Consider the following 14016-nt stretch of genomic DNA (forward strand, 5'->3'; position numbering starts at 1 on the left):
TCCCATGTCAGGCTCCCTGTATGGAGCCTGCTTCTCCCTCTGCCTGTGTCTCTGCCTCTCTCTCTCTCTGCATCTCTATGAATAAATAAATAAAATCTTAAAAAAAAAATCCTTCTCCAATTACTAGGACCTCTGCATCTACATGGATCTGGGGAAGTCACTCTGTACCATGAGTTTCAGAAAGTTTTCATTTTATTGTTCTAGAAGGATCCTTCTAGGGGGTCTGCACAGGAGGGTAGGCCATGAAAGGAATTAACAGGGATCCCTGGGTGGCGCAGCGGTTTAGCGCCTGCCTTTGGCCCAGGGTGCGATCCTGGAGACCTGGGATCGAATCCCACATCGGGTTCCCGGTGCATGGGGCCTGCTTCTCCCTCTGCCTGTGTCTCTGCCCCTCTCTCTCTCTCTCTCTCTCTGTGTGATTATCATAAATAAATAAAAATTAAAAAAAAAGAAAGGAATTAACATGATGGGCCACCAATGGGTTGTCAAGAAATATTTTTCATCCCTGATTCCCAAAGCAAGTTGATATTGCACTTTATCTTACAGAAATTTGTACGTGGACTGCTCTTATTTACATGAGGTTGATTGCAGGGGAAAGGGCAACGTGACAGAGAAGAAGAACCCACTGGTGAGATTAAAACAGGAAACTCTAGCCCTGGGAGTTATACTATATGTTGCCAAATTGAATTTAGATAATTTTTTTTAAAAAAGGAAACTCTAAGGGATGCCTGGGTGGCTCAGCGGTTGAGCATCTGCCTTCGGCTCAAGGCATGATCCTGGAGTCCCAGGATTGAGCCCCACATCGGGCTCCTTGCAGGGAGCCTGCTTCTCCCTCTGCCTGTGTCTCTGCCTCTCTCTCTCTCTGTGTCTCTCATGAAAGAAAAAAAAATCTTTAAAAAATAATAAATAAAAATAAAAAAAGAAGCTCTATACATTGCAAGAACTATTGAGAAAGAGGTTATTTTATTTACCCAAAGAATACAGACATAGCGATCCGAAGGGGCACCTGCACCCCAATGTTCATAGCAGCAATGTCCACAATAGCCAAACTGTGGTAAGAGCCTCGGTGTCCATTGACAGATGAATGGATAAAGATGATGTGGGGTGTATATACAATGGAATATTACTCAGCCATCAAAAAAAGAAATCTTACCATTTCCAACAATATGAATGGAACTAGAGAGTATGATGCTAAGCAAAGTAAGTCAATCAGAGAAAGACGATTATGATCTCACTTATATGTGGAATTTAAGAAGAAACAGATGAACATGAGGGGAAGGAAAAATCAAATCAGATGAAAACAGAGAAGGAGGCAAACCGTAAAAGACTCTTAACTCTGGGAAACACACAGAGGGTTGCTGGAGGAGTGGAGGTGGGGGGATGGGGTAACTGGGTGATGGGCATGAAGGAGGGCATGGGATGTGATGAGCACAGGGTTATATGCACCTGATGAATCACTGATGTCTACCTCTGAAACTAATAATATACCATATGTTAATCAATTGAATTAAAACAAAATTTTGAAAAAGAAATGGATTATTTAATGTCTTTAGAAGAAAGACATTTAAATTTTTTATTTTGCTTGAGGTCAGGACAAATAATAAAATTTGACCAGCTAAACGTTTTCAAGGGAGGTGAATCACTGTAAAAGTAAGCAGTAGCTTTTCAAATGTTTTCTTTGAGCTCTCTGGAATGCAGGCGAGCCAGCCTTTGGGGCTTAGGAGTGTTATGTAACTCTAAGCTTTATGTATCCAAGTCTGGCTTTTTGTCTTTCATAGGATGATTCTGAGATTCCATTCACTGAAGAGGATTATCGAAGAAGAAAACCCCATCCAAATTTTTTGGACCACATAAATGCTGAAAAAATGGTTCTCAAATTTGGAAAAAAAGTAAGTACGGAGTAGTAAAGCATTTGGGGTAAGGGAAGTTCTTTCTTCTTTCTTTCTTTCTTATGATTTTATTTATTTTTTCATGAGAGACACAGAGAGAGAGGCAGAGACACCGGCAGAGAGAGAAGCAGGCTCCCTTCGGGGAGCTCGAGGTGGAACTTGATCCCAGGACCCCGGGATCATGACCTGAGCCGAAGGCAGATTCTCAAGCGCTGAGCCCCCCAGGTGCCCTGGGAAGCTCTTCTAAGGCAGCGCGCAGTGTGCACGGCCAGGGCAGCCGCGCATGTACGTTACATCATCTCAACTCATTACATGCCTCTGTGTCTAGTTTCCTCGTCCTCACACCCACAGATCTTTGAGCTTCAGGCTCACCCCGAGATGCGCTGTCCTTAGGTTCTGGTCCTGATGCAGGTGTAGCCCACTAAGTTGAGAGCCTTGTGTTAGGTCCCAGCAGAGCTCAAGCCCTCACCCTCTAAGGTATGGGTCCAAGAAGTCCCTTGGCTCAGAAGAGACAAATAACTCAGAGTTTGAGTGGTGAGGAGGGGGAGCCACATTTCCCCTTTTTCCAGAATCTCTCTCCTTTGTTTCTTATAGTGGAAAAGTGTGTATAACTAGCTCAAGGTCACATAACTAGGGATCTGCTGAGCACCTTTCTGAGCACTTCCTGGCCTTGTCTGATTCACTCTGTACAACAACGGTGTCATGTATATGTACATAATTACCCCTATTTTACAGATGTGGGCACTGGGGGAAAGAGGTGTCAAGTGGTAGAGTTGTGGTTCCAACCCAAATCCACCAGACCACAAAGACAGCAGGGCTTATTTTTATTTTTTCTTGATTCCAAAGCTCCATCATTCAATAGAGTTGATCTGGACACAGGCACGGTCACTAGTTATTAAGATACACCTACAGGGACACCTGGGTGGCTCAGCATTGAGCATCTGCCTTTGACTCAGGTCATGATCCCGGGGTCCCGGAATCAAGTCCTACATTGGGTTCCCTGCATGGAGCCTGCTTCTCCCTCTGTGTGTCTCTGCCTCTCTCTGTGTGTCTCTCATGAATAAATAAGTAAATCTTAAAAAAAAAAAAAAAAAAAAAAAGATATACCTACAGCTTGGGCACCTAGGTGGCTCAGTCCGTTAAGCATCTGCCTTGGTCTCAGGCCATGATCCCATGATCCCAGGGTCCTGGTATTGAGTCCCACATGAGACTCCCTGCTCAGTGAGGAGTCTGCTTCTCCCCTCTCCCCGCCCCTCTTGTGCTCTTTCTTTTTTTTTCTTTTTTTTAATACATTTTTATTTATTTATGATAGTCACACAGAGAGAGAGAGGCAGAGACACAGGCAGAGGGAGAAGCAGGCTCCATGCACCGGGAGCCCAACGTGGGATTCGATCCTGGGTCTTCAGGATCGTGCCCTGGGCCAAAGGCAGGCGCGAAACCGCTGCGCCACCCAGGGATCCCTCTTGTGCTCTTTCTCACTCGCACTTTCCCTCTCAAATACATAAAATTTTATTTTATTTTATTTTATTTTATTTTATTTTATTTTATTATTTTTCATAAAATAAAATTTTAAAAAGACAAACCTACAGCTGAAAAACTTTTGTAAACACTGACAGCTTCTCAGCCTTCTGTTGAAGCAAAATTTATCATTTTGATATATATATATATATATATATATATAGTATTTCCTATCTTTAGTCAAGATAGATGATAGGAATGCCCTGGTGATGATGAATAAGTGTACTACACCTAAGAATTATTGAGGGTTTGCTCAATACATGCCAGGCACTGCACTAAACGTTTTACTTATGGTAGTTCATGTAATCCTCGTGTATCTCCTATAAAATCATCAAAATTCTATCAAGGGTTATCATCATCCTCATTTAACTTCTGTAGAACTTACATAGAACACCCAAACCTCTAAAGGTTCCATCCACCAGGCTTTTCCCATGAGCAGAGAACCCACAGCAGTGATATGGAATAACGGCTTTAAGGTGACACCTACTGGTCTCAGAAGATATTACGGTAGGAACTTTGTCCCCAACTGTCCTATTAAAAACTTTTTTCTTTCTTTTCTTTCTTTTTCTTTCTTTCTTTTTCTTTCTTTCTTTCTCTTTCTTTCTTTCTTTCTTTCTTTCTTTCTTTCTTGTTTTAATTTGGCGATACAAATGCTGCAAATATAAAATATTTGAAGGACCAGTGGGATTCAGAGTTCTAGCCCCTTTTCCACTCATTAATTTATGACCTTTGCTAAGTCATTAAAATTTTGGAGTTAAAATAAATGAATAAAGACTCTAGACTAGATAGGTCTAAATGTCTTCCAATGCCAAATCTTTTTTTTTTTTTAGATTTTTGATTTACTTATTTATTCATGAGACACACACACACACACACACAGAGAGAGAGAGAGAGAGAGGCAGAGACACAGGCAGAGGGACAGATGGAGAAGCTGGCTCCATGCAGGGAGCCTGATGTGGGACTGGATCCTGGGACCCCAGGGTCACAACCTGAGCGGAAGGTAATGCTCAACCGCCGAGCCACCCAGGCATCCCTAAAATCTTGTATTTAAAAATACAATTATATTGACTTTAGTATTTTGAATTAGCCGGAATTGCCTGTTTGTCTTGCAAGTTACTTAAATCATTAAGTGGGTCCCTGAGCACCTATTGTGTGATCACTGCTGGAAAAAAAAAAAACCTATCAAAACAGCAATGTATGAAATTTATTTTAATAATTTATTGTAAGAATGACCACACTGACTTGATCAACCCAAGTTGCTCCTGATAATTTTTTTTTTAATACAAAACGTTTCTGGATTGGCTTTAATAATGTCATGTTGGGAGATTCTCGCACAACTATTCAAATCTACAAGTGAAAATGGCCTATAATCTGCCTTTGACATACTATATTTTTCGGGGTTTAGTTTCCTGGTTTAACTATTCTCATACAACAATGGAATATTCCTCAGCCATTAGAAGCGACAAATACTCACCATTTGCTTCGAGGTGGATGGAGCTGGAGGGTATTATGCTGAGTGAAATAAGTCAATCAGAGAAGGACAAACATTATATGGTCTCATTCATTCGGGGAATATAAAAATTAGTGATAGGGAATAAAGGGAAAGGAGAGAAAATGAGTGAAAATATCAGTGAGGGAGACAGAACATGAGAGACTCCTAACTCTGGGAAACAAACATGGGGTGGTGGAAGGGGAGGTAGGTGGGGGGTGGGGGTGACTGGGTGATGGGCACTGGGGGGGGCACTTGATGGGATGAGCACTGGGTGATATGCTATATGTTGGCAAATTAAACTCCAATAAAAAAAATTAAAAAAACTATTCTCATACAACTAACTGAGAACAGAATCTGCCTGTAAAACCATCTTGGGGTGTATGAAAGCAGTGGGGGGTTTGGAGGGAGGGGGTGTCAAGAAATTAGCCCTTTAGGCTGTTTTCAAATTAACCGGCAAAAATTGCCCGTAAGACTTTCTTCAGACCTTTAACAAATTTCTCTTTGTAGTTAGGCTGCCCCTTTTCGGGGTCACTGTTTCCCAGCTCCGCCCCCCCCCACCCCGCGCCCCTCCGCGGTCCGGGAGGAGGAGCCCAGGAGACCCTGCAGGCCGCGGCCTCCTCGCCGCACCTGTTGCCCCGCCTCCCGCCCCTCAAGCGAGCTCCGTGATTGGCGGCTGCGGCGGGGGGCGTGGCCACCCGCGCTGGCCCCGCCTCCCGTCCCCTGCTCGGGGCTCCCCCGGGTCGTGGCGGTCTTGCCTTGGGCGGCTCCGTGCCCTGGGTCGAGGGCGCAGGCCCCCACGGGAGAGCCACCCCATGGCTTTCGGGTGCTGCCTGTGACTGGTTGGGAAAGCTTGTCTTGTTCTGGGGTTCAGGGACGGGAAGCCCCGCATCACTGCCCGCTTGAGGCCTGTCCTGCAGCCTGAACCAGGTCTTTAGCAAACGGGAGAGGCTTGGGGCTCCACCTGCCTTCTTTAAATCTTGAGAACTCTTAACTCTTTTTGTAAATCTTCCAAACCCCAAAAAGGAAAAGAGTGTCCGTTTCAGCGCCTCAAATGCCAATGTTTAGGGCCGCCCGGGTGGCTCAGCGGTTTAGCAGCTGCCTTCAGCTCAGGTCGTGACCCCAGGGTCCTGGGATCGAGTCCTGCCTCGGGCTCCCTGCGTGGAGCCTGCTTCTCCCTCTGCCTGTGTCTCTGCCTCTCTCTGTGTGTCTCTCATGAATAAATAAATAGAATATTTTAAAAATTCCATGTTTACTTGTGTCCCATCCCTTTTCTTCATCACTCTGAATCCTTTTTCCAGTTTTACTATTATTATTATTATTATTATTATTATTATTATTATTATTATTCAAGAAGTGGCTTTTGCTGTGTGTGTTCTGTCTGTATCTTTGTTTTCTAATAAACCAATGTCTCTGTCTTTTTTTTTTTTTTTTTATTTATGATAGTCAGAGAGAGAGAGAGAGAGAGGCAGAGACACAGGCAGAGGGAGAAGCAGGCTCCATGCACCGGGAGCCCGACGTGGGATTCGATCCCAGGTCTCCAGGATCGCGTCCTGGGCCAAAGGCAGGCGCTAAACCGCTGCGCCACCCAGGGTTCCCCCAATGTCTCTGTCTTTATTCTTCTTCCTTCTAATTCGGGTTTATGCTGCTTGGGGTTAGACGCTAAGATCATTAATATTCAAGTCTTTGTTTTTCTGATATAACCACTTCATGCCACAAATTTGCCAAGTATGGTTTCGGCAGCATTCCCCAAGTTTTGAAGTGCCCTAAATGCTACTTGTGTTGTTATTAATTTCTACAAATTTTCTAGTGGCTCTTAGAATTTTTTGGGGGGCCACGAATTATTGAGAAATTTTTGTTTTAATTTCCAAACATCTGGAAAAGGTGTTACCTTTTTGTTCTTTTTTATATTTGTAATTGTTTTATATTTACCTAAAGTAATATAACTAAATTAAATTCTTATGAAAGTAGAGATCCAAAGCTCAGCTCTATACTAATTACTCTTTAGTGAGCTAATGGCTATAAGGTATGTCTATACCTTTTGGTTCTAGAGTGTTTATATTGTGTAAAACACAGAAAACCCTTATAAGGCAATTGTGATATTGTAGAAAGAGCATTGTATATGGTGTGGAGTGATCTGGGTTCAAGTCCACATTGAGCCACTTATGATTTTTTTTTTTTTTTTTTTACGTTAGGCTGGTGATTTAACCATTCAAAGACTCCTTTTTTAGTGAAGATAGTAATGCCTTCTGCTTCTCTTTCTTCTTTTTGGTCTCAGGTGTAGAATATAGTGATTCATCACTTAAATATAACACTCAGTGCTCATCACAAGTGCCTTCCTTTATTTCTTTTCTCCTCCTCCTCCTCCTCCTCCTCCCCCTCCTCCTCCTCCTCCTTCTTCTTCTTCTTTCTCAATACAGGACTTTATTTGAAATCTTTATCTGTTCCATGTCTACTAACATGAAAATTTGGGCTTTTTTTATTTTTTATTTTTTTAATTTAAATTTTAGGTGATTAACATACAGTGCAATATTGGTTTCTGGAGTAGGATTCAGTGATTCTTCACTTACATACAACAGCCAGTGCTCATCATAAAAAGTGCCCTCCTTAATACCCATCATGTCCATTGCACACCCACTTCCCTCCGTCAATCCTTGGTTTGTTCTCTGTCATTAAGAGTTTCTTGTGGCTTGTTTCCCTCTCTGCTTTTCTCTTTTCCTTATTCCCATATGTTCATCTGTTTTGTTTCTTAAATTCCACATATGAGTGAAATCATATGGTACTTGTCTTTCTCTGACTGACTGATTTCACTTAACATTTTACACTCTAGCCCCATCTATATCTTTGCAAAAGGCAAGATTTCATTCTTTTTGTTGCCTGAGTAATATTCCATTATATATATATATATATACACATACATATATGGATATGTATATGTAGGTACCATGTCTTCTTTATCCATTCATCAGTCTGTGGAAATTTAGGCTTTCTATAATTTGGCTATTATTGATAATGCTGCTATACATATTGGGGTGCATTTGCCCCTTTGAGTTAGTATTTTTGTATCCTTTCAGTAAATACCTAGCAGTGCAATTGCTGGGTCATAGGATAGTTCTATTTTTTTAGGGTAATTATATTTTTGACTTTTGAGGAACCTCCATAATGTCTTCTAGGGCGGCTGTACCAATTGGCATTCCCACCAACAGTGCAAGAGGGTTCCCCTTTCTCCACATCTTTGTCAACATCTGTTGTTTCCTGCGCTGTTAATTTTAGCCATTCTGACAAGTGTGAGGTGATAACCTCATTGTGGTTTTGATTTGTATTTCCCTGATGATGAGGGATGTTGAGCATCTTTTCACGTGTCTACTAGCCATATGTATGTCTTCTTTGGAAAAATGTCTGCTAATATCTTCTACCCTTTTTTTTTTAACTGGATTACTTATTTTGGGGGTATTGAGTTTGATGAGTTCTTATAGATCTTGGAGACTAGCCCTTAATCCAATGTGCCATTTGCAAATATCTTCTCCCATTCCATAGGCTGTCCTTTAGTTTTGTTGATTGTTTCCTTCACTGTGCAGAAGCTTTTTATCTATTATCCCAATAGTTCATTTTTGCTTTTGTTTCCCTTGCCTCCAGAGGTGTGTCTAATAAGAAGTTGCTACAGGCAAAGTCAAAGAGTTTGCTGCTTGTCTTGTCTACAATTTTGATGAATTCCTGTCTCACATTTAGATCATTTGTCCATTTTGAATTTATTTTTTGTGGTATAAGAATGTGGTCCAGTTTCCTTCTTCTGTATGTCACTGTCCAGTTTTCCCAACACTATTTGTTGAAGAAACTGTCTTTTTTCCATTGGATATTCTTCCCTGCTTTGTTGAAGATTAGTTGACCATTTAGCAGTGGCTCCACTTCTGGGTTTTCTTTTCAATTTTATTGGTTTATGTGTCTATTTTCGTACCAGTATCACGCTGTCTTGATGACTATGACTATAGCTTTATAATAGAGCTTGAAGCCCAGAATTTGATGCCTCCAGTTTTGCTTTTCTTTTTCAACATTCCTTTGGCTATTTGGGGTCTTTGTAGTTCCATACAAATTTTAGGATTGTTTGTTCCAGCTCTGTGAAAAGTGCTGGTGGTATTTTGGTAGAGATTGCATTAAATATATAGTTGCTTTGGGTAGTATGGACGCTTTAACAATATTTGTTGTTCTAATCCATGAGCATGGGATGTTTTTCCATTTCTTTGTGTCCTCCTCAATGTCTTTTATAAGCATTCTATACTTTTCAGAGTACAGATCTTTGACCTCTTTGGTTAAGTTTACTCCTAGGTAGCTTTTTGATACAATTTGAGTGGGATCAATGCCTTGATTTCTCTTTCTACTACTTCATTATTGGTGTATAGAAATGCAACAGGAGCTTCTGGGTGACTCAGTCATTTAAGCACCCAACTCTTGATTTTGGCTCATGTCATGATCTCAGGGTCATGAGATCAAGCCTGTGTCGGGCTTCATGCTCAGTGCAGAGTTGGCTTGTCCCTCTCTCTCTGCTCCTCTGCTCTCTCTCTCTCTCTCAAATAATAATAAAGGAATGCAACAGATTTTTATAATTGATTTTATATCTTGCAACTTTGCTGAATTTGTGTATCTGTTCTAGGAATTTTTTGGTGGAGTCTTTCAGTCTTTCAGGTTTTCTGAAATGACATGATATTCATGTCATCTGTGAATAGTGAAAGTTTAACCCCTTCCTTGCTGATTGGGATGGCTTTTATTTCTTTTTGTTGTCTGATTGCTGAGGCTAAGACTTCCAGTACTATCCTAAATAACATGAGAGTGGATATCCTTGTCTTGTTCCTGAGCAGAGAGGAAAAGTTCTCAGTTTTTCCCCATTGAGGACGATATTTGCTGTGGGTCTTTCTTATATAGGCTTTCTGATGTTGAAGTATGTTCCTTCTATCCCTACTTTGTCCAGAGTTTTTAACAAGAATGGATGCTGTATTTTGTCAAATGCTTTTTCTGTATCTATTAAGAGGATCATATAATTCTTATCCTTTCTTTTATTGATGTGGTGCGTCACGCTGATTGATTTGCAAATACTGAATTGCCTCTGCAGCCCAGGAATAGATCCCGCTTGATCATGGTGAATAATTCTTTTGGTGTACTGTTGGATTTTACCTGCCGGTATATTGTTGAGACTTTTTGCATCCATGTTCATCAGGGATATTGGCCTTTAATTCTTTTTAATGGAGTCTTTGGCTTTGGAATCAAGGTAATACTGGCTTTGTGGAATGAGTTTGGAAGTTTTCCTTCCATTTCTATTTTTCGGAACAGTTTGAGAAGAATTAGTATCATCTCTTCTTTAAATGCTTGGTAAAATTCCCCTGGGAAGCCATCTGGCCCTGGACTTTTGTTTGTTGGGAGATTTTTGATTACTGATTCAATTTCTTTGCTGATTATGGGTCTATTCAAATTTTCTATTTCTCCCTGTTTCAGTTTTAGTAGTTTTCATGTTTCTAGGAATTTATCCATTTCTTCCAGACTGCTTAGTTTGTTGGCATATAAGTTTTCACAATATTCTCATAGTTAGGGATGCCAGATGCCTCAGTGCTTGAGCATCTGCTTTCAGCTCACGGCGTGATCCCAGGGTCCTGGGATGGAGTCCTGCATTGGGCTCCCTGCAGGGAGCCTGCTTCTCCCTCTTCCTGTGTCTTTGCCTCTCTCTCTCTATGTCTCTCATGAATAAATAAATAAACTCTTTTAAAAAATAATATTCTCATGATTGCATTTCTGTGATGTTGGTTGTGATCTATTTATTTGAGAGAGAGTGAGTGAGCAAGAGAGAGAGAGAGCACAGAGGGAGAGGGAGAAACAGACTTCCTGCTGAGCAGGGAGCCTGACTTGGGGTTCGATCCCAGGACCTGGGATCATGACCTGAGCCGAAGGCAGATGCTTAACTGATTGAGCCACCCAGGCGCCCCACGATCTCTCTTTTTTCACTCATGATTTTATTTATTTGGGTCCTTTCTCTTTTCTTTTTGATAAATCTGGCTAGGGGTTTATCAATTTTAATAATTCTTTCAAAGCTCTTAGTTCTGTTCTACCGGTTTTGTTTCTATTTCATTTATTTCTGCTCTAATTTTTATTATTTCCCTTCTAATGCTGGCTTCAGGCTTTATTTGCAGTTTCATTTCTAGTTCCCTTAGGTGTAAAGTTAGGTTGTGTATTTGAGACGTTTTGTGCTTCTTGAGGTAGACCTATATTGCTATATACTTCCCTCTTAGGACTGCCTTTGCTGCATCACAAAGGCTTTGGACTGTTAAGTTTTCGTTTTCATTTGATTCCATGTATTTTTTTAAATTTCTTTTTTGATTTTCTGGTTAACCCATTCATTTTTAAATTTTTTTGTTTATTTTTAGAAGATTTGATTTATTAATTCATGAAAGACACACAGAGAGAGGCAGAGACACAGGCAGAGGGAGAAGCAGGCTTCTTGCAGGGAGCCCAATGTGGGACTCGATCCTGGGACCTCAGGATCATACCCTGAGCCAAGGGCAGATGCTCAACCACCAAGCCACCCAGGCATCCCAAATTTTTTGTTTATTTGAGAGAGAGTGAGAGAGAGAGAGAGAGAGCATGAACAGGGAGGAGGAACAGAGGGAGAGGGGGAAGCAAATTCTCTGCTGAGCAGGCAGCTGGACATGGAATCCTAGGATCCTAGGATCCCAGAGATCATGACCTGAGCTGAAAGCAGATGTTTAACTGACTGAGCCACCCAGGTCCCCTAACCCATTTATTCTTTAGTTGGATGTCCTTTACCCTCCATATATTTGTGGTCTTTCCAAATTTTTTCTTGTGATTGACTTCAAATTTCATAGCATGTGGTTTGAAAATATGCATGGTATAGGCTCAGTCTTTTTGTGCTTGTTGAGGGCTGATTTGTGACCCAGAATGTGATCTATTCTGGAGAATGTTCCATATGCACTCAAAAAGAATGTGTATTCTGCTGCTTTAGGATGAAATGCTTTGAATATATCTGTTAAGTCCATCTGCTCCAGTGTATCATTCAAAGCCATTGTTCCCTTGTTAATTTTCTGCTTCCATGATCTGTCTTTTGCTGTGAGTGGGGTAAAGTCCCCTACTACTATGGTATTATTATCAATGAGTTCTTTATGTTTGTTATCAGTTGATTTGTAATTTTGACTGCTTCCAAGCTGAGGGCATAAATATTTACAATTGTTAGATCTTCTTGTTGGATAGACCCCTTAATTATGATATAGTGTCCTTCTTCATCTCTCATTACAATCTTTGATTTATTTTTTTTAAGATTTTATTTATTTATTCATGAGAGACACAACGAGGGAGAGGCAGAGACACAGGCAGAGAGAGAAGCAGGCTCCCTGTGGAAAGCCCAATGTGGGACTTGATCCCAGGACCCCAGGATCACGCCCTGAGCTGAAGGCAGACACACAACCACTGAGCCACCCAGGTGCCCCTCTCCTTGAAATCATGTTAGATTTTTGCCTTGTTCATCTGGAGGCACAGTCCTGTAACCCCTTACAGTGTTAGACATTGCTAGAATGAAACTAGAAAATCATTTTTTTATAATTAAATTTATAATTTTTATAATTGACTGTAGTCAAGTCCAGAGCTTTACAGACCATTCCCAGGGATTAGCAGAGTCTTATCTAGTTCTTATAAAGGCTCAGACAAGTTTAATACTAAAGCCACTAGTCTTTCATTTAATTTTCAACTTCTCTCCTGCCAGCCCAGCCTGACTCAGGCTCAGATGAATGCAGGATGGAGGGAGGCTAAGATGTGGTCAGCTCTCCTCCTTCTGCCACCTTTAGTCAGGTCCCTTCTCTCCTGTTCTCTATCCCATGCTCTACCACCTGCCTGTTCTTCATCATCATCACCATCCTGATCATCTTGTTCTTTTTCTTTGTTTCCTATTTCTTAATTTTTCATTATTGTAAACATATTCATTTCATAATCTCTACTATCTTTTTTTCTGAAGGTAATGTGAGTCTGATTTCACTCACGGCAGCTTGTGCCCTCATAAATTTTGTAATTTTGGTTTGGGAGCTCATCTGTAGTGTGCACACTCTATGAGTGTGCATATTTTCTTGTGATTTCTGGAACTCCACTTATAAAAATAATCCTGTAATTTGACATGGATTTTTAAAAATAGCATCTCTTTAAATTTTCAATATCCATTTCTTTATAACTCATCACCCCTAAAAACCTCACGTAAATGAATTCTCAGGGAAAAATGAGCTAGTGCAATGTGTATCTTCCAAAAGGGCTGCTATAAGAGTCTCAAGTGTATTCATGAATTGGATGCCTTCAAAATTCATGTTGGTCAGTGTGAAATGGGAATTCACAATGAGAATATGTCTTACAGGGCCACCTGGGTGGCTTAGTGGTTGAACATCTGCTTTTGGCTCAGGTTGTGAACCCTGGGTCCTGGGATCGAGTCCTGCATCAGGCTCCCCACAGGGAGCCTGCTTCTCCCTCTGCCTGTGTCTCTGCCTCTCTCTCTGTCTCTCATGAATAAATAAATAAAATCTTAAAAAAAAAGAACATTCCTTACAGTTTGTAATTGGCTTGACAGCCCATGCTGTGCCCTCAGACCAGCACCCCATCTGCTGCAATGAGGTCACCATCCTTGCCCCAGCTGTCATCCCTTTACTGGGGCTTTTAAGGAAAGGGGAAGTCCCTAGGTGGGGGTACAGGGGGCTTTGTATTTGCCTCCCTGAAATGCCCCAAGAATCTCACTGCCTGAAATGCTTTTAATGTTAATTTTTGGTTCTGGAATCCCTGGACTAAACAGGTAATTTCAATGTGAAAGACAAACCATTGAGCAGTACAAGGCCAAGGATAAAATTCTCAAGGAAGCCTTGGCTAGGTTTGACACAATTCGCTGCCACCTTCTTCCGCCACAGGGTGGACTTCTTTCTAGTTCACCCTTTTGTGGTAGATGAATCCTTTCATATAGTGACCCAACTCCTCACCTCACCAGATGGAGTGCTTTGTCTCCTCTACTCACATGGATTTTAAAATGCATACTCCTAAAAAAAATAAAATAATAAAATAAAATAAAATAAAATAAAATACATACTCCTAGATTGA

At 41.1% G+C, this 14016-nt stretch overlaps 1 protein-coding gene across 4 annotated transcripts in view; it reads left to right on the forward strand.

Annotated features, from left to right (window-relative positions):
• Positions 1 to 14016, forward strand: part of AK7 (adenylate kinase 7) — a 75973-nt gene that overhangs the window by 25886 nt on the left and 36071 nt on the right. For all 4 annotated transcript variants that reach the window (XM_072839859.1, XM_072839860.1, XM_072839861.1 and 1 more), the window contains one exon: positions 1779 to 1889. In XM_072839859.1, the coding sequence (XP_072695960.1) occupies positions 1779 to 1889 (111 nt within the window). The remainder of the gene's footprint in view (positions 1 to 1778; positions 1890 to 14016) is intronic.

This window comes from Canis lupus, chromosome 9 (genome assembly GCF_048164855.1).
Source record: "Canis lupus baileyi chromosome 9, mCanLup2.hap1, whole genome shotgun sequence".
NCBI classification, from domain to species: Eukaryota; Metazoa; Chordata; class Mammalia; order Carnivora; family Canidae; genus Canis; species Canis lupus.